At 38.3% G+C, this 27,442-nt stretch overlaps 1 protein-coding gene across 1 annotated transcript; it reads left to right on the top strand.

Moving 5' to 3' along the window:
- The first annotated feature begins 364 nt into the window (after positions 1 to 364).
- Positions 365 to 27,442, top strand: fbxw4 (F-box and WD repeat domain containing 4). The gene is made up of 9 exons (XM_077236833.1): positions 365 to 738; positions 1,807 to 1,902; positions 2,301 to 2,486; positions 3,052 to 3,184; positions 4,116 to 4,210; positions 15,553 to 15,618; positions 22,821 to 22,961; positions 26,702 to 26,843; positions 26,929 to 27,442. Exons 1-9 carry the CDS (start codon positions 554 to 556, stop codon positions 27,061 to 27,063), a joined length of 1,179 nt encoding a protein of 392 aa, XP_077092948.1. The 5' UTR covers positions 365 to 553; the 3' UTR covers positions 27,064 to 27,442.

Below are 27,442 nucleotides of genomic sequence, written 5' to 3'. Positions count from 1 at the left end.
ATAGCCTTACTGCATAGGCTACTACATACTAATTTGCTTTGGGGAAAAGGGAATATATTTTTTCTTTCCTTCCTTCTTTTCAGAATGTTATTTAGTATGTTAATACTGTATTTCTGAAGTAGCTTAATCTTTACGTGTTTATTATCAACCACCTTTTTCAGTCTTATACATTTTAATTGATTCCATAAAATAAAAAGACATCATCAAATAATAATCATCTTCATCAACAAAAACAACAGCAACAGAAGCTCCAGCAACTGGTCATACATTTAGACTGAATGAAAAGTAGTCCTACCACAGCAAACAGACTGAATTTGAATCACTGGCTCTTGTCAGTCACTACACTGCGCACAGCGTGGATCACGTGACTCTTCTGGTTGTGATGGCTTCCTTCGCTTGCTGTGTCTACACGCTTTGAGAAAAAACATGGGCTTCTGCGCATTTCTGCGTCAAACCGACGAATGTCCTCTCAGTAAAGCCCTTCATATTAGTGGAGGCAGACACAACGTGACAAAGAAAAGAAAAGAGGCGCTGATCTGGAAAAGGAACAGCGATGCTTCTGTTTCAGTTACCCGAGGATGTACTCTTCCTCGTCCTGTCCTACCTGGATTCCAGATCGCTCTGCCGCCTCTCTCAAGCGTGCAAGAGAAGCTACCAGTTCATCTCAAGAGACGTTGTGTGGAGGAAAATAGCTAAAGGCATTATTAATACTGGCTTGACACGACAAGGAATAGATTCGTAAGAATTTTGAGATTCACTAGCTGTGTTGCTAGCTAATAGTTCTCGGCCTACGCATAGGATAACACAACTACGTAGACTGCGTAGAACAACGTGCATTCGTAGCCGTCGTGACGTAATACAAACAGCGTATCTTGTGATTCAGTTCATGTCTTACGCTGATAGTCATGTGGGTTTTGTTTACATGTGTAACCTGTATGTGAGAGGGACCATAAGACAAAATAACTTTGCTGTGGAAGTACTTTGCATAAGTAGATGAATAGGATATTGGGTAAAAGAGCCAGGATTTGTTCGTAGAATTGTTTAGATTAGACCAATTTGAAGTAACGTTAGCCCCTCAGTCACTTTTCCACGAATGCGAACTCTGATGTGCCATAACATTTTCAAAGCATTAGATTAGACCCACAAAAAAATATTTTTTTGAGGATATATTTTGCATGTCCTCTTGTTGCAAAAATTGTGGGATAAAATCCTGTAACTTGTGTCACAAAATGTTATTTGGAAGCATTGCGGAAAGTATTCTATATTCTTAATTTTTACAGAAATCAGAATTTTTATACTGCATTTAGACTTTACTCCAAAACTTTGGTGGCAGGGTTGCAAAGATTTCAAACCCCACAAAGAATTAATAGAAAAGCTGTTTAGTTTGACTCCTTGAGGTTGTCGGTCAACATTTCCTGATGGTTAAGCGCATCATTATAATGACCATTTTGTCAAAAAAGGTTAAAAAATTTACGAGTTTCAGGTACTATGTGGTATCCTGTTTGTGGAAAGTTCCAAGTCATAAACATTTGCTTTATAAACTTACCTACACCAGCCAAAGTTATTTACTATTATTTGCATACTGTATTGTAATCAAACATGGCACACAACAAATAGGTTGACAGATCCGTCTTCACTGTCTGCTGGAAGGGAATGATAAAGAAGCAGCATGTCATATCAGAATCCACTCAGTCTGATTCTAAAGGAGAGCAAGAAAACAGCAATTGCTTTATTTAGCCAATTATCTAAAGTAAAATCAAATAATGTGAACCATCAATCCCCTAATCATCCTCCAATTTTTTCCAGATGTCCTTCCATTCCTCTTAAGGACAGAGTAAGGGTGTCCCACAACTGGATCCATGGAATCTGTCGTAAAGAAGTTCTTTTAAAATGGAAAATTAAGTGAGTTATTTAATATTTTAACTTACACTGCATCAAAATTGAATGCATAAATAACTTGAATCGTATTATACAGATGCAGAAATACAATCAAACTAGTGGAATAAAATGTTTATAATGTGACCCACCCCTTACTTAGAAAGGGAGAAGGGGAAAAAAGGAATTTAAAAGCAAGTAGGAAGATGTCATACTTTCACTGTCCAACCCCAAAATACATATTTTTATTTCAGACGTTAATCCTCTGACTTAGGGTGTGTAGTTGACCTTGCCAATATGGACAAGACATTATTGTGTGTGTTATTTTATTAGCCTCCTCGTCACCTTAAGCCCCAAGATACAGATTGAACTACAGAAAAAACATGTGTAGGAGTAATTTCCATTCCTTGATTGTTCGCCCACAGCTTGTTGCCGTGGATACAGCTGGACTGTGATGTGCTGTATCTCTCTCAGGCAGCAAACATCAGTGCGTACCATCTGAGAGCTGAGGGGGGAAAGTTACAGAACAATCAAGTGGCCCTCTTCACGGGACACCAAGAGGACGTGTGCAGATTCACTCTGACAGACACACACCTAATCAGTGCAGGAGGGTAAATCCATGATCACTGCTTACAGATCTTATGGTCATTCAGTTCTTTTATTTTATTTTAATAATCAAGTCAGCAACTATTTAAACAGATTTGATGAGGTATCACTTCCTCATCTAATCTTACCTGGTTGTTGCTGATTTGTTTATTATAATAACATTTAAAAAACAATCAAATATATTTAAAAAACTAAAAAGAAAAGAGAAACTGATGTGATTTCCATTGTCGCACATGCAATGAAGGTTTAGTTTGATGTCTAGACCTTTGAAAAAGGTCTTACAGCCACTGGTATTCTTCAGTTGAAAGGTGACACAGGAATGTGCTGTTTTCCCTCTTTTTTATTATTGTGCCAAAAGTCCTAAATTTAAACACAGTAAAATATTAACTGCAGTAGTTCAGCCATTCAGTGAGTCCACACGTTGTGGTTTGATTTTTTTGGAACAGTTTGCTCTTTAATCATGAACAGAAAAGTTTTTTTATTGTATTTAATTTGTTTATTTCCTATAACACTCTTGTATGTAGTATTATTACTACCAATCTTTACTGTTTTTTTTTTTCTTTTTCTCAGAGATGGTAAAATAATTCTTCATGACAAAGGAAGTGATTACTCTGTGGAGTATTATGGTCACAATCAGGAGGTGAACTGCATTGACTGTAAAGGTGGTGTGATAGTCAGTGGCTCCAGAGACAAGACCGCAAAGGTTAGTGACTGTGTGTGTTGCTCTTGTGTTCATTTTAGTAAATATCACTATGACTAGATGTCTTGCATTGTATTATATCCACTTACTCTGGCAGTGAATTGATTTTGAAGGTTCCATGTGCAGTATAGAGAAGAATTTAGTTACAGGAGAGTGTTATGCAATTGCTGGAAATAAATCTTTAAATAAATTACAGTAACTTTTTAAATTACAGTTATAGTCACAGTCATAGTTGGAGCTGCTATGTAGAGTGACCCTTTGCTACTCCTTAACAGGTCTATTTGGTATGATGTCATCATAGTATAAGTCCATCATCCTAGTGATGCTACACCTTATATTTGAGAAACACCCTGGAAAGACATCAGGGATGCTATCATACTTTCTGGAAAAGCAATCATTTTTTTGGATTGTTGACACTAAACATTTACTATTATTGCTATACAATATACAGTACATTGTCATTCAAAAGTTTGGGGTCGGTATGATTTATTTTTTTAATGTCTCTTAAGTCTCTTATGCTCTGCAAGGCTGCATTTATGTGATAAAAAAACAGTAATATTGTGAGATATTACTACAATTAAAAATATTTTTTCCCCTCTTGTAATATATTATAAAATGTATTTTATTCTTGTTATGGCAAAGATTTTTCGAAGATTTTTTTTAATTATTTTTAGTGTTAAACAGTTAATATTTTTGCGGAAACCGTGATACATTTTTCCCAGGATGTTTTGATGAAGAAAAAAAAGGACAGAATATATTTGAAATATAATGTTTTTGTTACCGCATAAAAGTCCTTACTGTTACGTTTGATCAATTTAATGCATGCTTGCTAATTTCTTTAAAAAAAAGTTACTAACCCCAAACTTCTGTATAGTTGTGTAGGTTATTGTCCAAATGACTTGTGGTTTTTGTACTGTTTGCAATTTGATTTTAGATTTGGGCTCTGACTCCAGATCGATTTGGACAGTGCTTGCATACAATCCCCATGTATGACAGAGTGTGGTCGGTGGCCATCAGTCCATCTGTATGGTAAGCCTGTACTCATGATTTATTTGTGCAATGAGATTTATCTAGTCTTTGTGGTTAATAGTCTAACCAAAAAGCTAACATACAGTCTACCAAAGACATTTGGTCCAGTGTTTGGTGAATTTGATGCTGTCAGTCCTTGATTTTTAATATTAAATAAAAGATATTGGGTAAAGTCATGTCATTCCAAGACTGACTTTCTTCTGTGGAACGCAAAAGAAGATATTTTGAAGAATTTTCTCAAAATATCATCTTTTATGTTCCACAGAAGAAAGTCATGCATGTTTGGAACGTCATGGGGGTAAAAAATGATGACAGAATTTTCATTTTTGGGTGAACTATTCCTTAAACTCTATATATTTGGCAGCAAATATATAGTAGGACCCAAAAGCCTGAGACTGCATTCAAAATCTGGGATTCAAAATCTAATTTAAACCTGGAAATGAACTGAAATTTGTAGAAGTTGGAATCAATTTGAACAAGAAACGTTATGATGAAAATTGAAATGGGAAATATTTATGCTTCTGGACTATTTCTATGTCACTGTATAAGCAAACATATGCATATTTGTAACATTGACCATGCCAACTTCTTTGAACAAAAGCCAGGATTTTCTTGCTTCAATTGAAGCACAAGATACTCAAAATGCAAAATGTTGAAATGCAAAAATATTTTAATTTAACTTGTCACTCCAATTGTTATGCAAAATAAAAGCATTTAGTCTAGTGGCCTCAGTCTTTTGGACACTTTAATTCCCTCTAATTTATCAATGATGCTCTTCCAGTTTCAGACCGTCTCACTCGTTAGACATTATGTGTTTGATTCCGCTACATACTTCATACTCACTGGTTTCTTCTCACCATATGAATCACCAACAGACCTGAACATCAACCTTTGCTTTCATCAAAGAGAATTTGAGATCTTTCAAATAATGAATGTATCAGTGGGTTTAAAAGAGCGGGGTGGGGGCATCGTTACGGCTCGTGAGGTGAAGTGGTCATAGAAAGGGCAACCCAATGCAGGTGGCAAGACCCTTTTTTAATACATGCTCTTCAATTTATTGCCATGCCATTGCTTTGAAGTCAATTAGCTCACACCTCTGAAATGCAGATGCAGAAGAATGTGATCCCGGCCCCTAAAGCCTTAGAAAGCAGAATTTTGCCCCCTCATAGTGTGGAAAAAGACCCTTTTTATGGTCTGAAAATGCTCAGATGTAACCTATGCTATTTTCCCTGCTTCTTACCTCTCACTAGGACAGGGGTGATACATCATTGAATGTTTCTTTGTGTTTCTTGACTTTTTAAACACTGAAATGTGTTGAACCTTCCATTTGATAAATCGTTACAGACTTTTGAACTTTAGAGAGCTGTTTCAGTCTACAACTGGTTAACCGTTTCTCCCCCCGATACATCTGGGAAGTTTCCCAATGTGATGAGCTGTTTAAACAAGTGTGGGATGGAGTGAGACAGGCGAAGAGGGAAAGAGAAAAAAACCGTGCAGGATATTATGGCGAAGCGGGGTTGCCTTTGCTCCTGCTGCCTTTGATTGCTCGGCCATGTATACTCCCACATGCTTAATGACACGCAGGCACATGAAGCTGTAACACTAGCGCAGAGCCTCCACCTGCCCCTGATCCGTCAAACGCACCTTCACAGCACTGCTGAAGGAATGGAAACGCTGTGCGCTGGGAGACACTTGAGGACATTGACCACTCTCATCTTTTGTCACGACAAGGCCAGCGTGTAGCGGAAGAAAGCCACTGCTACTTGAGCAGATGCAATGGTTCAACGCAGTTTTAGTCACTCAGCCGAGTTATTAATCCCCACTGCCCCGTCTCCACAGCCAAGAATTTAGATTTCAAAATAAGAGACGATTATACACATCATTAATTCTCCAATTTGATGGCTGAAATAGCAGGCCTCCAAAAAAAGACTGCTGGACCCAGATAATGGACCACGCTTCTTTACATGTATTGACGGTGGGAGTCAAGTCAAAGTTGATGAAATAAAGTTGACTTGAAATAAAGGCGTCAACTAAGTCAGGGGTTTACAAATGTTTTTTATGCCTTTTCACCAAATCTGTTCCTAAAATATATAGACTGCTATATATTTTTATGTATAAAAAAGATCTGTTTTTACTGTTGATCAGTAGTGATGATAAAGACATTTAGAATGTTACAAAAGCTTTTTTTACTTTCTATTCATTAGAGAATCTTTAAGTTTATCGGTATTTCCACAAAAAATAATTTTTAATCAAAAATGACGTTAAAGACATGTATAATATTAAAAAAAAATTGAGCTAAAAAAAATCAAAGAATACTGAACAAAAATGTATAATTTTCCACAAAAATATTAAGCAGCACAACTATTTTCAAGAAGAAAATTAAAGCACAAACCCATAGGAAATAAATATTGTGACTTCCATTATTACATTTTATATAACATACTAAGGCTGGTATTTTTGAGACTGCTTAGTTTTTGTTAAAAAGTGTATTTTCCTCTCAAGATGATCTGTTTCTTATGTGTGAGCTCCACCAATTAAAAAGAGCAACAGATGTCCTCTAATTCAGAGTATGTTCTGCTTTCACTCCTACAAAAGTCAGGAGCTGAAGCTGTAGATGGACAGGGTTTCAAAATAGGGATTGCATAGTGTGTTTTAATTTGGAAACTTGAGGAACTAGATGGGTAACCCTTGTGTTGCAAATGTAATTGTTCCAGCTTCACGCTTGAGGTATCTAAAGGACAAGGAGCAAGAGAGGAGACGCTGCAGTGAGCAACGGGTCTGAGGGAAGGGGTGAAGGACAAAGAAGGGAGAAAGAACAGAGAGAAAGATGTCGAAAGAGTGTGCATATGGTCGCCTCTGACACTCAGGTGTTAGGGGCTGTATTGTTCCAACCCAATGTAGAATCACACTTGTGTATAAAACAAAAGAACCGCGTTAGAAAATATAGCCCTTTCTCTCTTTTTTCCCGCCACCATTTGCTCAGGCTCTGATTTGTATTTCATTCTTTTTAACCTCCCTCCTCGCTTGTTCCATAACCCTCCCTCCCTTTTGCCGTATTTTCCAAGGAACGTTATCTCAAGGTCTGTCAGTGGGATATTCCGGCTTGAGCGAAATGCCAAGGCTGACTGTCGTCTATCTTTTTGTAGTCACTGATCCTAACCGTAGCCAGTAGCCCTTGTCCTATTTCTGAGATTGCTTTTTACAATTTTAGGCGCTTGAGTTTTTCACTGCATTTTATTTCTTTTATATTGCATCTTCTCAGGTTTTTCAGTAGTTATATCAGAGCGTAATGTAGGCGAGCGATGGGTAGGACAGGTCCTGTGCAGACTTGAAGAACTCCACGGTGACTGCATGACTTTCACAACTGATGTTGCAATGTGAACGCTAGCTCTGAAATTCCCTAAATGGTATCATATGGCTAGCGGTCCCAGCCTCAACTATGAGACGGCTCCAAAAAAACTGCCCCCTCTCCCATTGCGAAGGTAATGGGCACTCTGGCTCCCTGCATTGTTCTCATTTCACTCCAGTGGGTTGCTCTTCTGTTCTGAATTCCATTTACAATCACATATCAAAGAGACAGCAGCGGCCATATTGAAGAAAAAAACCCCACCATTCACAGCAGCCCAAATGATGCCTGATTCTTGATCTGTAACCCGTGAGCTTGACTGGTTCATCCCCCCCCTCCAGTAACCTCCCCCCCACCCCCCAAATCTCAGTCTATTCTTTGTCTGCCATGTCAGACTTCAGACTCTCAGCCCAAATGTTGATTCATCTGCTCCTGTGCAAGGAAAAGCCCTGATTGCTACTAATGGCCTCTGATTAGCATGCATTTTATCTTGAGGACACTGTTTTAGGACCTGGAATGACTCGTTCAGTTGGTAATGTGGGTCTCAAAGGAGAAAACTACTCTTTCAAGTCTTTCAGTTGCTCTTTGTAGCTAAAATTGGTTTGACGGTTTACATTCCGATTATCCTGTATACTCTCTTCCATAACCACAGCATATAGACTTCCTAGCAAACCATGCGATTAAGGAATAAGCTAGAGCTACTACAATCTGTAAGAAATGAAGGCAATGCAATGTCAAACAAATGACTTTTCCCCTCCATTGAATTGTTGAACAATCAACGTTTTGTCTTTCAAGAAAGTATTATACACTGTTTAAAAAGTTGGCGTCTGTAAGATTGAAAGAAATGATCCCTTTTATTTAACAAGGATGCAGTAAATTGATCAAATGTGACAGTAAAGACATTAATAATGTTACTAATTCTTTTATTTCAAGTAAATGCTGTTCTCGCCAACTTTCTATTCATCAAATATTCCTGAAAAATTGTATCATGCTTTCTTTCCACAAAAAATATTAAGCAGCAAAGCTGTTTTGAACATTGATAATAATAACTAATGTTTCTTGAGCACCAAATCAGCATATTAGGATGATTTCTGAAGCATCATTTGACAATGAAAACTGATACTGAAAATTCAGTTTTGCCACCACAGGAATAAATTACATTTTAAAATATAATTTATAATTGAAAATAGTTATTTCAAATTGTACTCCTATTTCTAACCATTTCTAATAATGTAATAATAAACTAATAATATTATACATTTCGGCCCCAAACTTTTGAATGCAGTCTACTTTCTATATTATTTTATACAGTTTTAATGGATTATACTGTAACAAAACCATTTCAATTAAAAATTGAAGGCGCTTGATATTGGACCTCTCCTGATTTCCTTTGGACATGTCATCTTTATGTCTGTCTGACCCATTCCATTTAAAAATTTCTGTCGTTCCCTTTTTACCAGTAGATGTAGAATTAGTAGGGAGCGCCTTGTGTGATAAATAGTTTCCTGTAGTGTCAGACATGACAGATTTTAACTGACAAGATGGGACTTGTTAAGTCTGGAAGAATCCATACAGACCTGGGTAACTCTAGCCAGAGTGTGTGTAGGGTACATGGGCCACTCTTCCTCTTGCATATCACACACACACACACATGCACCGCAGAGCCTGTCTGCTAGTTCATTAAGCTTGTTTGATATAAAGTGAGGTTTGGGTTTGTCTGTTTTCAGTTTGATGTCAGCACTTCAATAGCAGAGAAATTAAGAAAGAAGTGCAAATGTTATTAGCCTGAAAAGTGTACTTTGGTATTGTTAATACCACATGCACATCTCTGATCTTGAGAGAATTACGTTCGTTTAGCTTTTCAGACATTGTTTAATTACAGTTTAGACGAAGAGGCCTCACTTGGAAGATCAAATGTGCTTGTCCTCACTGGCCGATGCAAATTCTGCATACATTTGTGTCTGTTCATCACCCAGAGAGTTTTTAAACATGGCTAATCAATGTCTTATGCAGAGAATGTAAACAGATAGCAGATTTTGTGCTTCTTGTATGTTGTGATGGGATAGGCCATGGCACTACGGGCAGAAGCGTTCCTTCTATCTAACTGCCTCAAAGAGCGCAGTTCACACTACCTCAGTAGTCGCAATGAGCCCACAGCGACCAGGCAGGGGGGATGAAAAGGAACAGGGCGCAAGCGTCAAAAAGAGAAGCAACCCCAAGGAGAAGTGAGAAAGGCTTCTTTTTGCGGAGGCCTGTTTTGTTTAGAGTTGGTCAAGCACAACTACAAAGATGTTGCAGGGGTACTGCCTTTGAAATTTTCCAAAGAAAATGATTGTTGGATAAACCGCCCCCAAAACGCCACTCTCTGGCAAACGGAGGGAGCGTGACCTATGACCCTATGCATGAAAGTACAGCGAGACGTACCCTATACCACCCTAAGCTCACCCGCCCTAATTTCACCCCCTTTGCTTCACCTCATTCAAGCAAAAAGAGAGAGAGGGAGAGAAGGGAAAAAAGAGTGAAATTCATGTCATTCATTTTGCTTCTCATCTCTCTCTCTCTCTCTTATAAGGCTGGGAGGGCGAGCCGTGTCTTAGGAGTCAAGAATTCAATTAGTTAAAAAAGGGGGAAAAACAAGAAAGAAAGCAAGAAAAGAAAGAGTCTGCAACAATAAAGCGATAACGGACAGAATGTGCGTTCCCACACGTTAAATACAGGGCGCTTACTACTGAAAGCACAGCATGGGAGCTATAGCCTCTGACTGCAGGTGGTGTCCTGAATAATTGCAGTCAATATGCCCCTTCTATGCAGGCTTTGCACAAGCAGATCATTACACACATGCCACATACAGGTGTTCCCCAGGCGCATTTGAGATGGAAACTTTTGTTATTCCCTAAAAAAGCATTTTTGCTCAGAAGTTAGCTGGGGAGTTTAACTCTGTGGCTGTGGTGTAATGCATGACTGCTTTTCTTAACCAGATAGAGTTAGACTGTTGACATAAAATGAAACAAATAAGTTCAGACACATTGTAACAATACTAAAAGAGACTTAAAATATAACTTTTGAACTGTGAAAAATTTCAATCTACGTCAGAAAGCGTAATTTTGCTAAGCAACCCGCTGTGACCAAAACGGTCTGAAATGTGACAATAATTGAAAATCAAGTCAGAAAGAAAGTCAAGTAAACAAAGCATCCATATGCAATTTCGTTAAAACACGCGTTAGTGATTCTTGTAATGAGAATCAAACATGAGCCATGAGTTCTGATTCGCGAACAAATTACTCAGAGATTGTCAATCACAAAAAATTCACAATCTCAAACTCAAGTTTGCAATTTTAATCAGACTTAGTCACTCAGTGAATCGTTCAGAGCTATTACAGAGTTCAAAAGTGATTCCTAGCAAGTCATTCTAATTAACCGGGAATCTCTATAAATATACATTGTTACAATAAAATATTGGTCATTATTTAGCATTGTGACATTAAATTGTAATGAACCGACAAAGAGAATCTTTGTTTTACAGTAAAGACCTGTTCACACCAAGAATATAAAAAACTATAATGATATTAGTGCCCACACCAACGGACAGTAACATTCTGATTATTATAAGTGTACACTGCAGTTTTGTTGTCTGACACTTTAAATGCTCAAGTTTCTAGCCAGGTGGATTCTGATAAAATGTTTTTATCATTCATCAGGTGGAAAAACGGGTGATTCCAAGGATATTGTTTCTATTTGTTGTTATACCTATGTGGACTTCCTTATTCTCATAAAATTAGAATGATTATTAAAACTCTAAAGTTATCATTATAGTTATCATCCTTTTGTCAACATGCCCTACAATTATAAGTTAAATGACATGTTGGAGGCATTATTTTTTACCTTTTTTGAGAGTTGTGTCATGTTTATTTGAACTATTTTGTAATTTGGCTGTAACTAAATTTGGATCCTACATGTTTATTTTAAAAATGCTTTTAATTCTACCAGGTCATTTTGTTAATCCGAGGCACTGAAAAGATTGCTTGTCATTTATTTGCATGAAAGTGTTAATAAGATGAGAACTACGTAGACTGGCTGCTGACTATCTCATGGATTTTTTTTGTGTATGTTTTTTTTTTTTGGTCTAAATTGATGTGGTAAAAGCAAAAGGTGGTGTATGGAATGTTCCTCTGACCTCAGATGCAGGGGACATGAACAGAAAGCCAAAAGGTCTGTGAACTCGGGTGTGAGCTGAACAGGGGGGCGGGAGGGGGGCTTGGGGGAGCTGAGCTGGAGAACGGGGCAGGAGGGTCGACACAGAGAGGGAAAGAGAAAGACCCTGTCTATTGTGTTCCTCCAGCCAATATAAATACATCATAACCCTTTTCAATTCAAACATATTTAGGGACTAAGATGAAAGCACTCTAACATCCCCTTGAACAAAGCCAGGGGTCAACTATAACAAATGAACAACATCCACTGCAAGGCCGATGCACGGGGGGTTAAACTCCCTTTGAACCCTGTCTTTACCCATAGGCCTTTAGGACAGAATAAGATGCATTTGGGTTCAATAGGTTTATTTCACTGTTTAAAATATTTTCCTCATTTATTATAGTCATCACACAATTAATGACAATTTAAATGTCATATTTCTAATTTAGGATTGAATCTTTCTATTTATTTTTAGATAAATATAGAGTTAAAATTTTGTAAGACCTTTTCTTATTAATATGTTAGCTGAAATATGTACATTTTATTAGGGTTAGTCTGTGTGGTGTATGTCTTTTGCTGTTTCTATTTTACTTGTGGTCATGTTGTTGTGTGCTCTTTTTGGGGAGATAATTGGGGAATAGCTAGTTCCCTGAATTAAAAACATTGTGATAAAAGGCAGTGTTTAACTAAATATGTATTTTAATAAAAAAAAATGGACAATTGGTTATCTGAAAAAGTTAAACTAAAATGAACCGATTTATTAAAATAACCTAAAATGGTAAATTAACTAAATTAACTGGTTTAATTCAAGTCAGTATCATTTAAAATCACTGAATCAATCTAAATACATTAATTTATACCAACAAAAGATATTTTTATGATTTAAATCTGGTATAAATAGCTCTCTTTTTTGTTGGTACAAGCTGGTTTAGGTGGTTGACTTACCCAGCTGGTTGTTTAAGCTGGTCAGAGCTGGTAGACCACCATGGACCAGCTACCTTGTTTAAAAAAACAGCTTGATTACTTGACCTGTTTTTTCTAGTAGGTTTGCCTCATTTTGCCCAGTTGTAAAGTTGTTTGCACAATATAATGTGACATAGAAAGCTATATAGCATTTTATAGCACTACATCACGCATGGTGTTAGCAGCATTTCTATTTTTGATTTATTTATTCTTAAAACTGTCTGTTGTTTTTACTGTTGTTAATGTCATGTGTATTTCTGTGAATGTTAAATGTGTTTATACTACTTTTACTTTCTTTATACACTACTGTTCAACAGTTTGGGGTCAGTAAGATTTTTTGTTGTTGTCTTTTAACAGTAATATTTTGAAGTATTATCTCAATTTAAAATAACTGTTTTATATTTGATCATATTTTAATTAATTCCTTTGATGAAAACGCTGAATTTTCAGCAGCCGTTACATATTTTAGTTTGCGTTCCACATACAAGTATACCAACAACAATATGTAAAAGAAAAAAACAATGTTTTATTTTTATTTCTTAAAAACAGCCCATCATATCTGGGTGGTACACTCAGCACATTTTCAGTGATGTGTGCGGTTTGGTATGAAAAGCGCTTGCGGTGGTCTTGACCCAATACGTGTGGTTGCTTGTGTTGGTTTGGCCCTAACAATGTTGTTACTGTGGAGTTCTTCTCCCAGCAGGGGTTGAATTAAAGTTTGTGTGACCCCGGCACTAATTTCATGCTGCACAGTTCCTCGAATAATGATTTCAGCTGATTAGGTTACCAAAATGGTTGTGTTGGCAGTGAACCCCTGACATGTTCTAATGATCCTGAGGCGTGCTGGGTTTTTTGGGGCAGAGGAGTTGGGGTTCGGGGTGGGCAGTGTGGGCCGGGGGCTTTGGAGGGAGATTGTCTGTGCTCTTCGGTTTGGGGGGGGGGGGGATGGGGGCGTAAGGTCGAGGGAAGGTGGAGGCACATTAGGCGAGAGAGAGGCTTTGACCTTTTACAGCTATAATATCACTAGGAGTCCCTTTCAGATCAATCAGAACTTGTCCGGGAGACAAAAATGTATTTAATTGTGGTGTTCTATTTTTCTCCTTTTCTCTCCCTCCCTTGTGTTTTTTCACAATCGGACTCACTGAGGGATAAGTAATTGAAGTAATAGAGAGTAATAAGGGCTGGGAAGAGAGAGCTTTGGCCTTGCCCCTATTGTATCTTCTGTCACACGGGTTCAAAGGTCAGGCAGACTGCATATTCTATTAGGGCGCACGGCCTTCATTGGGGCAAATGAGTTTACCCAACAGTAATTAAAATGCCAGCACTGGCCAGGCGAGCTGAATATGGTTGATGGGCCACCGCTAACTGGGTTGACAGCTGCCATGGCTGTCTTTGCCAATATGTTTGGGTATTCAATGAACAAACCAACTTAAGCCATCACAGACGAGAACGCATGTTCCCTCAACTTTACTCGCGCTCTGTCTATCTTTCTTTCTGCCTTTTTTCACACCAAAAATGGCTTCACATTTTGCTTTTTGCTCAGTTTCTCGACACCTGCATGATATATCTTCAAAGGATGTTGGGTTGCTGTTTGGTACTACTTTTATGATCAATTTTATGTTTTTACCTCATCAAATGTTAAAATTCAAGCACACCTTTTCATTCGAGTCTAACCGACCGTCCCTGTGTATGTTGTGTGTTAGCGCAATGAAGGGTCACTGTCCCTCTCTGTTTTTGTGCCGGGGGTTTAGAGTTGGACACCAGGCGCTACAGAGCTTATTCACACGGGCTGGTTGTTAATTTGAGGCCACACTGGTATTCCATTGTGAAGCCCATTTCTTTGGTTGATGTTAGTGGGAGGGCAAAGAACCCCCTGCTCTTTCTCTGGGTTTTCTCTAGAGGTATGAAAGTATGTGAGAGAGGAAGATGCTTTGTGATTCGTGTAGTTTTACGTGCCTCTCGCGTGGTGCGTCAGTAAGCATTCTCTGCGAGGCACGTTGTCGCCGCACACATTTGACATAGTTGGCACAGAGACTGAGAAAGCATTCTGTCAATGAAAGAGACCATCCCAGCAGGGCATTGTAGGAATACCTGAGTGCTAAAACAGGCACATTCCTGTGTGTTCACTAATGTGAGGGCCCTATTGTTCAGCTCACCTCCGAACACAATGCAGGGAGCAGGAGAGCCTTGAGCCTCGCCCGCCAATCCCAGCTGTCCAGGAGGGCTCTAATCCCTGACTATCACGCAGGTCAAAACTACTGCGGTCACACACCCGCCCACCCGTACCTGCTCAACTAATTTCAACCTGTCACCCAGCTAAAAAAGGGGCATCCGATTGTTTTTGTTTCTTTTTCTTTTTTAACCACGCACCTCCTTTTTTTCCCCCTAGATATCTCGTGAACGAAAATACATCTGTGAACAAATCCGCTGTCTCAACATACCCTTCAGCTACTCTTTACACCTCGCTACGCTCCATTCACTTTTCAAAATTTGTTTTTAATGCTCTGTGTGTATTCTCTCCAGGAACCAAAATATGACTCCACTGTTACGTCACCTGTTCAGTATTTAAATGCTAAAAACATTAAACGCTGGAACAAAGATTAAGCAAATTTTCTGAAAAGCACTGAAAACTCCTAATCATAGCTTTATACGGATTTCGTAAAGGTTTATTTATAATATTAATTACAATCAAACTACTGTTGCTACTAGTACTACTATACTATTAATAGTAATAGATAAAGTACTATTATTATTTGCCAATAAAATGCTGACATTAGCTAAGTTGCATCAAATGAACGCATCTATTTTGCAATCATTACTAAAGATCTTTATATCTTTGCAGCACCTTTGTGACTGGAACAGCCTGCTGTGAGAATTTTGCTCCTCTTCGAATCTGGGACACAGAAAGGTACCCCCCCCCCCCACCCCCCCACCCACATGGTTGTATACATATTTTGATATATAATTATAGTGATATTTATTTGTCTTGTTGAACCCGTCACTGGCCTACTTTCCACAGCAATCCATTTTACAACTGGGTTTATTAGTCTGGAACAGGGGCAGTTCACAAAAAACATCTGCCATTTAATCTAAAGACACTGTGCAAAGTTAAAAAAATATGAATTTTGTTATTGTATAGTATATTAACAATTATTGAAATTACATGTCACGTTGGTAGCCCTAAATTTGTGTAGTATTTTTTACTTCCTATCAAAAATTACCATTTTAACTTGGGTCCTAATTATGTTTTAATGCACAGTCTTAGCATCATTCAGTTTATTGTGTTTTCTACGTTTAAATCTCCCAAAATGTATGTATTCAGATATGTTACTATTTGAAACTGTTAATTTCACACAAAGTGAAAGTAGAACCTTATCATGATGATAAAAGCTGCCCCATTATCCCTTCAGCTCAGTCTTTTCTCTTTGGGAAGTTCAAAGCTGACTTAAAAATTCCTGTCATGAAAGGCCAGGCTTAAACCTGATACAACCTGACTGGTTTCCATAATTCCCCAGCTTTACCTGCTGAATTCAGCCTTCTTGCATGTTGTCGGACTAAGGAAAGTAAAAGAGGAGGAGGTGGGGGGGACCGTGAGTTCCGGCACCAAATGACAAGGAAATTTGAGACGGGAAAAATTGCGGAGAAGGAGCAGAGGCGATTCCAGACAGATTTCCATGGGAATCACATGTTCCATAGAACACCGGAACACATAAGTTGAGCCAAGATTAATGTGAGCCACCGATGCGCCTGCCGTTTGATCTGTGAGGCGTGGGTAGCCAGTGTCAGCTTGATGGACACATGGGCTGGCCGACTATCAGAATGCAGATGCACGCACAGGTAAACAGGCCATTGAATCAAGTTAGACTCACTACAAACCTGTTAAACTAAGAACCAGTTAAGGTTACAAAGAGGTGTGACAGTCAGTGAACAGTCAAAAGTCTGCTTGCATTAGAATCCTTGTTGCTTTAATTCATGAGGTACCTTGTTAATTTAATTGCTTTACGCTCACCAAGAATGCATTTATTGGATCAAAAAATTTTAATATTGTGAAATATTATTTCAATATAAAAATAACTGTTTTCTATTTAAATATATTTTAAAAGGCAATTTATTCCTGTTATAGCAAAGCTTTGAATATTCAGTCTCATAATACTTTTTTAGTGTTATAAATGTGAAAAACAGTTGTGCTTCTTAATATTTTTGTGGAAAATGTGATATGTATTCTTTGATGAATAGAAAGTACAAAAGAACTAAATTTACTTGAAATAGAAATTTTTTGTAACATTACATGCATACTTATTAGTCATCTGCCATCCCCCTTGATATTAATTATTATTAGCTTCAGCTAATATTTTATCACCTGTTGTACTTTGTTGTACTTTCTCGAGTAAGGAGGGTTCAGATGATTTTTGTAACACTCATTATTAGTGTAGTTTTATGTGCATAACAGGTGCGTTTTAACACCGAGAGTATTACCTTAGTGTTAAGTGTCTCAGGAGCGTTCAGTGACCTGTCCTGGAGTAAGTCGTGTTGTCTTTCCTCCTGTCTTTGTGTGGCTACACTAAGGTCAGTTGTATCCTGCCATAATGTGTTCCCGTCTAGTAATCAGGTGCACCTTGTGTGAGGAGCACAAAGCCGCCAGTCACAGGGGGCTGAGAAACCGACTGATGAGTGGAGGGGCTGGGGGGTGACAGGGAATGGGGGCTGTGTGGATGTGTGTGCGTGTTCCTATGTCTCCCTTTTTAACTTTTCCCAGACAGGCCACCAGCATAACCCTTATATGACCAGCACAAACATGAGACATATTAGAGAGGATACGTGTAACTTCGATTGTAGATGACATTGGCACAAACATCCAGGCTTTTCTTTTTTTTCTTTCTGATTAAAGATTGCCCCAGTTTTATGTTCAGTACAAAACTACTTGTGCTTTCAGATCTTAAAGTTCCCATACTACTTTAGGGTACAGCCAGACTCTATTGTTTGTATATACAGCAGCGTTTTAAAGTTTGGGGTCAGTGCAAAGTCTCTTAAACCCACCAAGGCTGCATATATTTGATTTAAAAAAATACAGTAAAAAGAGTAACATTACGAAATATTATTACAATTTCAAATATCAGTTCTTTTATTTTAAATATAATTTTTAAAATTTAATTTATTCCTGTGATGACAAAGCTGAATTTTCTTTGTAACAATAAATATGTTTAATTCAATTTTGACCAATTTAGTGCATCCTTGCTGAATAATTATTAAAAATCAATAAGCATGAATTTCTTTTTTTCTTTTTAAGTCTTACTGACCCCAAACGTTTAAATGATAGTGGAATTCTTATATATCGGTCAGTGTCCAAATATTGTATAGCTTTTTTACATTTTTTTTAATAAAAGATAGACCTAGCAACTTGAGCTGAGATGAAGCGTTGCACACTGTGCCTCCACTCTGACATGGCTGGAGTAAATTTAGATACATTAGTTATGACAAAACTAGAAGCATTTGATATGTCTTCTGAAACAGGCTACTGCTGATGTAAACACCAAAGTAACAATTCGGATGCCTTTATTTTTGTTTCGATCCCACAGGCATATCAGGTTATCTTTCTGCATGAAATGCTCATCAAATTAACCACCCACAGTTCTAAAATACATTGAAATTATATTTCCTTTACTTCATTTCCATCATAAAGAAATTCACTAGATAGTGGAGGATCTTCAAAAACACCAGATCACCTAAGAGAGAATTCCTGATGGGTTTTTTTTTTCAGCCGGCTACTTCAAGTGCAACTGGCGAGAGCCGCTGACTTTTTTTTAACATGTTCTTGAAAGATCTGAGTATATTTTCAGCAGGGCCTGTTGACTGGGTGGAGGAATAATAGAGAGGACATGTACAGGCCGAGATCAGTCAGACCCTCATGTCTCTGAGTACCAGCTGACCGGCTGTTTGAACTAATTACAGCACTTTGAGGGAAGGAAAGAAAAGAGTTTTGAGTATGAGGGACATGGAGATTTTGCTACTGTTAGCCAACACATTAGCAGCATGTTGTTTTCTATAGTGTCTTTTAAGTCAAGAGCTTGAAAAAGATACTTGATAATGATCAAGCTGAAGACAGATGATGCCCAGACACCAAACAAGTTTTTTTTTTATTGCTTTGTCAATATAAACATGAATATTGCCTTAATGTTATTAATATTTAATTGAAAACACTAAATAAGCAACAATTAATCTAAGGATAAATGTTTATGAATAGTATGCTGAGGATAAAATAAATCCAAGCACCAAATGTCAGTAAATAAGCCCAATTATCTTATCCTGTTTTTAAGAAAAAAAGATCAAAATACAGTTTCATGAAAACAAAGTAATGACTGTTAAATATTCTCAATTTGACATATGAGGCAAAAAGTAAATTTTGGACCCTGCGTATGCATTGAGCTTCAATTAAACGAAAATCGGAAACATTTCCGACTTCAGCATTTCTGACTTGGACCTGGACATGGCAATTACGTTCTTTCTTTAATGTCTTTCTCCTCTTAAAAGTGAAAAAGTCTATGATCAGCCTTAGTCAGGGACACACAAGTGGTGCTTTAAAAGGACCCCTATCTTTTCATGAGGCTCTTGCCATCAAAGAATCTCACAATTGCACAAATTCTTAACATTTTTTTCTCTCAAAGAGGAGGGTTAAATGCCTGGATCCTACCAAGACCAAGTTTTATACAAATTGCAATCTCATTGTTTTTAAGAGAACGCGTGTGACATTTAAAAGTCTCCATTGTCCTTGTCCATGGCATTCTTTTTTTTTTTCTTCTTTCTTCTTTGCTGGTGGTTATTTCGACTGTGGACTAAATTGGCTGACATGCAGCCGGAGCAATGAGATTTCTGTTTGTTTTAGGCCCTGAAAACCTCAGCAGGGCTCTTTATGTACCTGTCTCACATCCTTTCAGGGCACTGACTGTTTCCCATAGCTTCCCTGTGCCAGTTTACCCTCTACACTTAACCTTACAAGAGCGTTAGCTCAAAATGACCTTTCCTGTAGATCTAACACCCAAAGAAATGTCCTCAGCATTGCCCTTTTTCAAAATCCATCAATTCATTAAAGTTCCCTTTTATAAAGTGTGTGTGTGTGGCCCAAATGGTCAAACAGAGACAGAGGACTGTAGGGAGGCCAGCCCCACCATTTTTTGATGGCCCTGAGACCATAACTCACTACTAATTACGAACACATGCCATTCTTTATAGTGCAGAATAGGGATTTAAAAACTCTAACAATATCAGAACATAAATAAAGGAGGACATTTATTTGCAACTGTTTTTAGGGCAGTTAGAAAGTTTTAGTTTTTCACAAATGTGAAGACGTAACTATGTGATTCAAGTAGCTGTTGGCAACAAGGCAGATTAAAAGTTTTTTATTTTACTTCTATAAAGACTACAAAACAAATACCTACGAAACAACAATTGCAATTGGCAAGAACATATATATACTGTGTGTGTGTGTATTTCTTTAATTTCATATGAGTATATATTTATATAAATATATTTTTAATTATATATAAATAATAAAAAATTATATTTGTATGTATGTGTATGTATGTATATATATATATATACATATACATATACACACAAACACATACATAGAGATGATGAATACATTTTAAAATATATATTCATTATATATTTATAGACGCCATATATATTCATCATATATATATAGACGCCAGACATATATATATATATATATATATATATTGTTTATAATAATTTTTTTAAATGTCATTTATAGTTTATTAAATATTATTTAATTATGCCTTTAACTCTGTTTAACTATGTTTTGGTATACTTAAATTAATTTAAATATTCTGCATATTTTCTAGTAAAATCAGTGCAGGAAAAAATCATTGTAGAAAAAACTATAGATTCTGTCTGGGTGTGTGGCTAAGTATTGTAATTACTCAGTGTTGTTTTTGCTTGAGCTTAAACATATTCAGGGGTCAAAGAGGATTAGGTTGAGGTCATTTGCTCTTTAAGGAGCGCTTTAAAAAGATGTAGAAAATAAAGCTTTTTCCCTCTAGTTTGTCAGTCTATATTTGGTGGCTACATTGTTCATGTGATCACTTTAGCAGATTGCAAATATCACGGTTGCCCCCGACATCTGTTAGTGACCTCTCAGCTTCCACATGTCTGAACATTAGACATCTCCTTCGGCAAGAGCTGCGAAAAAAGCCACGATAGGGCCTCCCTTATTGTTATGTAATTTCTAGTTTTGCTTGCTTAAAGGAGGAGAAGACAAACCACCTTTCTTTGGCAGCCTTTGAATGCACGTTTGAGAGGGAGTGTTGGCAGATGCACTGTATATGTATTACTCCACTGGGACAGTCGCTCTCATGTCTTAATTAATCTGTCCATTTCACCTTCTGACCTTAATAAAACATGTGCCGTCACTCTGCTAAATGACTCCTGTACTCTGAGTTTAATCGAAGATCAATTTTTCCTTAGCAGCTCTCTAACCCTTTTCCACTCAATCAAAATCCCTCGTCGAACAAGGCAAGTCGTGATCAGACAGCCTTTGGAGAATGGACAGTCTCGCCGCACGTTCCCAAACAGATCAGACGCTGCAAGAACAAGGTAGCCTGCCATGCAGATGCAGTAATTTAAAAGATTATATGGTTATCCTCTATCCTGTAATCTTCACAGGTTCTCTCTAAAACGGGAGAAAAAACATGGGACGCATAAAAAAAACCTGTGACCTAACAATTTAAGAATCCCGGGTGTTTGCTGTTGTACTTGGAACAGTACTATTACTGGCTTTAAAAGTAGAGCACAGATGCGAGGACTTCTTTTACGATGCTTGTTTTGCTCACTTCACGCTTTGACATTTGCAAGGTCCCGAGCAGACGCCAGACATTCTCTCTCTCTCTCTCTCTCTCTCTCTCTCTCTCTCTCTCTCTCTCTCTCTCTCTCTCTCTCTCTCTCCAGTTTACACAATTTCCTAAAGCACTTCGGAAAGAAATATCTGATGCGAATTGCATGTTTTGCAAACAAATGTTTTGCATCATTTAATTGATTGTCCCCATTGTTAAGCACTGCCATCAGTTCAAGTTGTTGCCAGCGTGTTATTTTAGCAGCAAGGGGTAAATGATGGGTATGCAGATGCCCGAGGGGCTACAAGAGAGTTTGTCTTTAGCCCCACCAGGGTCTTGGCCTTTGGTTCTTCGGGACTATCTCTTAAAGAGCCTGTGTCTAAGAAAGACCCCCCTCGTCTCCCCCAGAGCGAAGGTTGGGGATTACCAGTCTGCCCTCGGTGAACAAGCTCACAGGAGACCTCGAACGTGGGGGGTGGTCGCTATGGCCATTGGGCTCCCCTAAATGGTTGCTAGGGACCAGGTATCAAAGGTCCACAAGTCGCACACAGTCACGGTCATGGAGGGAATTAAATAGCAACAAAGAAATTGTGATTCTACAATAATCTGGCCTCTGCGGCTCGGGTGGGGGCAGAGGGCGCCGCAGACCCGTTGGGTCTGTGATCATAGGAGCGTGGTGTAAGGCCCGACACCCCCTTTCTACCCACAATCTCCTTTCTTCCAGTCCTCTCGGTTATCTCACATATCTGGGAACGTACCTTACAACCAAACTAAGCTGCTTTAGCAGGCCATTCAAACTCCGAAAGGTGTTTACTTTTTTTCTCCTCATCCTAAAACTTAATTTAGCTTTTGTGTGGTCCGTGGACATTGGAAATGCATGAGTATAGTGGGATTTAATGGTAATAAGAGATTAAGTGAGCAAATTAAGGCATTTGGTTTGAAATTAGATCTTTATTGACTCCAAGATGTGAAGACTGGGAGACGTTCCAATCTCAACAGCATGTAAACATGACCTGTTTTATGAGCCTGCCAGTCTCAGAATCGCTTGGATAAAACTGATACTCAGACGACGAGTTGCAGGTGACCTCACTTGTCCAGTCGCTTTCAACTCGCTCTCTGGAATGATCGGCCTCCAGCAAGTTTGCGTAATTCTCTCGGCTGCTTTTTAAGTTGCTGTCTGTGTTTTTATTAATGTGTTAATCTTCTTCAATGAGGTTTGACAAGGTATAATCTGCAAGCTTCTTCTGTTATCTCCTCCCAGGTGTCACCTGGTGTCGTTTCTTGGTACAGAGTTCCGCCGCGGAGCAGGTGTGTTGGACATCATCTACGAGTCTCCCTTCCAGCTCCTCACCTGCGGATACGACACCTTCATTCGCTACTGGGATTTGCGCGTCTGCTCCAGGTACAGGCTGGGAACCTTCAGCACCTTGCCGTTACGATTGGTGTTGTGGTGTTGAGTTAGGCTTAGCGCTTACATTGACCTGTGCTGTCAGCAGATTTGGCCTTGTCTACAGAGACTAATAAAGTTAGCCTGTACGTCTCAGAGAGCCTGTGAGGAAGATTAGTGTTCTCTGTTAATCTAATAAGCCCTCCTGTGCATAGAGTACCGTTTAGATAAAAAAGAAGCCAGACTTGAGCCTTCTCTTGGGTCTGTGGATACAATTGTTCCTCTGAGAGATTGAAAAGGACCCCCTTTGTTGAGAGAGGCTTTTGCGCCGGGACTCTCACCCACCTAAGTCCACACCGGTTGGTGGCCATATTGATGTGGTGCGCCGCATCTCCAGGGCAACAGGGCGGGTGCTGGGGATCAGCGAGCTGCTTGTGAGGTTGACTGGGGCTCTATGTAGGACTTTGGGGAGGGGGACCCTCACAATCGAATATGGGCAGTCAAGTAACACAAATCAGAGGTGATTGAAAGAGGGCCCTGGAGAGTTTGGGGAGGGGCAAATGTCCCCTCTTAAGATATCAATAATTCACAGTAAGACCAGTCAGGACTCAATATGTGGTACGTCTTGATTCAAAGCGGTTAGTTATCTGAAAGTCGTCATCGTCTATAAAAAGAGGGCCCATTAATTCAGTTGTAGAGTAAACTGATCATGATGGGTAAGTGTGTGAAACTAATTTTAGATTAATTGTGAATAATTGAGAAGGATCTGTGTCGGCCTTTTCATTTGAATTTGATTGCTCAGGACCTTGCAAGACATGTTGAATATATATATATATATATATATATATATATATATATATATAAGAGGTTAAAAATGAGAGGCTAGAGAAGACGAATTAGTTTAACCACAAATCCTTTGAATTTTGAGGTGTGTGTGTGTGTGTGTGTGTGTATGCACTTTTAATCAAATTAATTATAACTTTATTTACGTGATGACACGAAAATGAACAGGATTTCTATGATGGAAATAAAGAGCTAAATTTGGTCTTTGCTCTTCGAGGGATTGAGAATTAGCTTAAACGACTAAGTTAATTTTGACTAATATGCTATAATATTTAATATTCTGTTAAAGTGTTCTTATTGTTATACTCATTTTTGTACTTTTATCAATCAGGATGTAATGTTTTAGAATGAAACAAACCAGCTAACAACAGAAAACATCACATTCATACAATTCTTTGCTAATACTTAATGGTACTTGTGCTGTTGTTTTCCTATCACAGTAATATAATTTCCTGGAGGGTTATGTCTTTAGAAACTAGCATATGACATTTTGGCATATATTGAAGACATTTATAAAAACGCCAATTAAAACTAAAATTGTTTTAATTGATAACCAAGTATAACTTCTTGAAAATAAAATATAATTTGCAAGAAAACATGTTTGAAATATTTCAATTATAGAAAAAAAATAATTAAGAAACACCAGGAAAATGTATTAAATTGCCAATTTTTCATGTTGAAAATAAGTTAGCATTTGGGGACATGGCAGATATGATAACCACCTTTTAAATCAGAGTATTGAAATTATTTAAAATTCACAGCCATTTTCACTTATTTGTGATAAAAGAATATGATTTTCATTTATATATATATATATATCTATATTGAATTTAATATTTATTCCAATGTACACTCTGCAACAATTGTACCTTTTAGGGATGCAACAACTTGACCCCTAAAATGTTAATACTCATAGTAGTGGGAACATATTACTACTCTAAGGAACTAATATGCACCTTTTAGGGGTAGATAAGGTACAAAGAGGTCCCTTTATGGCTACTGCCAGTGACAACTCCTAAAATAATAATTTTGCACATTTTTTTCTGACAGTGTATACGCTGCTATAGATTGTGATGCAATTTTACGGCGTAAGAGGAATGAACCAGCTCATGTTTTTGTTCCTCTGTGTGAGTGAATGTGTGTACACATATGCAGCAAAGAAAGATCCAATCCAGACATGTCCCTCACGCTCCTGCTGCCCTGCTGTCTGCAACGCGGCCCAGCCACACTCCCTCTCCATGATTTATTCAGCACACCATTAATGGAGAATTGATCTCTATTGGCTCAGCTCATGCACAGACACTTGCACTGTCCTTCCCTCTTTTTTTCCCCGATCTGCTCTAAAACAAGAAAGCCCCTTTCCGTAAACAAGGGATGAGGTTTCAACCTTGTGGCCTGTCAGCACAAATAAGACGCTCGCCCTTAAGCCACGCAGGGAGAGCTAGCCATGGTGGCTTTGGCTCTTTTTTAGGACTGGTCTTATATAATGTGAGAATTGCTGGAGTAACTAGGAACTTGGAACTTCTGGACTATGCATTTGGACACATTAAAAGAATTCAAACTATAATTATAAGGGGAAATGAAAAAGGACAGTTCATCCCAAAATATTATTTTATCACCAACCCTCATTTCATTACAAACCTGCGTGTCTTTCTCTCCTCAAATGTTATTAGTTAACTAAAAACTAAAACCATAAAAAACTATTTTTTGTTACTTGAAATAAAATAAACAAATTTAAATTCAATTATTTTATTTTATTTCAGCTCGTTGCCTGTTTTAACTTACTAAAATAACAAATGAAAATGGCAACAAAAAAAATTGTCGCTATTTTCCCAGCGGGATAAATGCCTCTTGCGCCTGGCGCAAATCTAAAAGGGGTTGGTCTGAAGTAGCTTCATTATTCATAGGTGTGGTTTGGGCGTAACGGGAAACAAACCAATAAGAGCTTTATACCACATTCCCTTTAAGAGCATGATGAACGCGGTGCGCTTGTTCCATGGCGCAATACTATTATAACGGCGCATTTACCAGTCGCGCTTCAGAATCGGTTCTCAGCCGAAGAGATCGATGTTCTCGTCAGGGCCGTAAAAGAAAGAGAAGTGACATTGGGGATGGGACAAACCCACCCAAATTAGCTTCGGTTAAACATGCATATAATAATTTGGGTAAATGTGTAAGCTTTATGCCTATTTTCCCCATCGTCATGGACACAACAATGATTTCCCTCGTGTTTTAATATTTTTCCTTATAATAATGTATCATTTGCAAAAAGTTAAATGCATCTGTGTAGATGAGAGAATCATCTACAGTGTATGCGCGTTGTTCACACTCTGTATTATGGCCAAGCATGCGCGCTTATAATAGCATCTGAATGTACGCGCAACGCGCCACTGACTTTAGACTAGTTTTTTTCTGGTCATTGGCGCAATTGTTTTATAGAACAGCAAAATACCATGAGGGAAAGTTTGCGCCGGAACACGCCTCCTCTTTGCGCTGAACCGCCCCAGGGAGCGCAAGTGTATTTCTTAGTTAACCCACGTGTGTCTGTGGAGGGAAAAGTCCGCTTTGCGCGGGTGCAAAATAGGAATGATACATGCGTCAGTGTACAAAGTCATTTGCGCCGGGTGCAAGATAGGGCCCACGAGCCGTCAATCTCCAAAAAGACAATAAAAACATATTAAAGGTAGTCCATACCACTCACTCCAAGTCATACGACTGCTTCGTGTGAAGAACAGACCACAATTTTAATCATTACACCCTGTAAATGTTCCCCTTCTTTAGTTCTTAAATCACATTTGCACTTCTGCATATTGAATAATTTGGCAAACTTAATGACAATATTGACTAAACTGCCCTATAAAATAACATGTTTGTAGCAACATATCTATACATTGAATTTCCCTTTTTAACAGAAAGTGTGTGATGGAGTGGGAGGAGCCTCATGACAGCGCCCTTTACTGTATAAAGTCTGACAAGAATCACATGATTGCCAGTGGCTCGTCATACTATGGAGTAGTGCGTCTTTGGGACAAACGGCAAACACGCTGTTTACAGGTAACTGTGAGCATGCATGTTTCAGCACCTTTTGGTATTTTATATTACTGTAGTGAAGTTCATCTTTGCAATATTCGGTTGATAGATGTTCCAGTTGGCGCCCACCACCAGTAGCCCAGTGTACAATCTGTGCCTCAACAGCACTCACCTCTACGCTGCCCTGGCCTCAGTCCTCTACTCCCTTGACTTCAGAACTGCTGGGTCCCAGTCCTGGAAATAACCATCCATTCATGTTACTTAAGACTCGTGCTTCATCTCCTTCAAACTCTAAGTGATGGTCTCAGACCTCAGATGGGCAAGTACCCATCTTGCCTTTTGGATAATCAGTGCCGCTAATGATACAGTTATGGCCTGGTGGATATTTCCCCTGTTACATGCTCCTGAAAGCAAGCAGGGTTCACGACCTTCTGTGGTCCGAGTCTTAACGGACTTAACACATTGCCAGCGACCTCTGGGATGTCTAAAACAAACAATGCTCAGAGCTGCCAACACCCACTGTGGGGATATATGCTAAACCACAGCACATAAGATAATAGATATATTGAAACTGAAATTATATTTTTCCAACAATGAGCCAATTAAACATGTTTTGTTTCCTT

The sequence above is a fragment of the Siphateles boraxobius genome, unplaced genomic scaffold (assembly GCF_051911475.1).
Source record: "Siphateles boraxobius isolate OS27281-9 unplaced genomic scaffold, OSU_SipBor_1 20, whole genome shotgun sequence".
NCBI classification, from domain to species: domain Eukaryota; kingdom Metazoa; phylum Chordata; class Actinopteri; order Cypriniformes; family Leuciscidae; genus Siphateles; species Siphateles boraxobius.
The sequence above is the reverse complement of the archived record's forward strand: the minus strand, read 5'-3'. Positions and strand labels throughout refer to the sequence as shown.

Excerpts from the sequence above, each read along its gene's own strand:
- fbxw4 (XM_077236833.1), top strand. The coding sequence starts at position 554 with ATGCTTCTGTTTCAGTTACCCGAGGATGTACTCTTCCTCGTCCTGTCC. Across the intron at positions 22,962-26,701 it reads GATTTGCGCGTCTGCTCCAG|AAAGTGTGTGATGGAGTGGG; the intron begins GTACAGGCTGGG and ends CCTTTTTAACAG. Across the intron at positions 26,844-26,928 it reads GGCAAACACGCTGTTTACAG|ATGTTCCAGTTGGCGCCCAC; the intron begins GTAACTGTGAGC and ends TTCGGTTGATAG.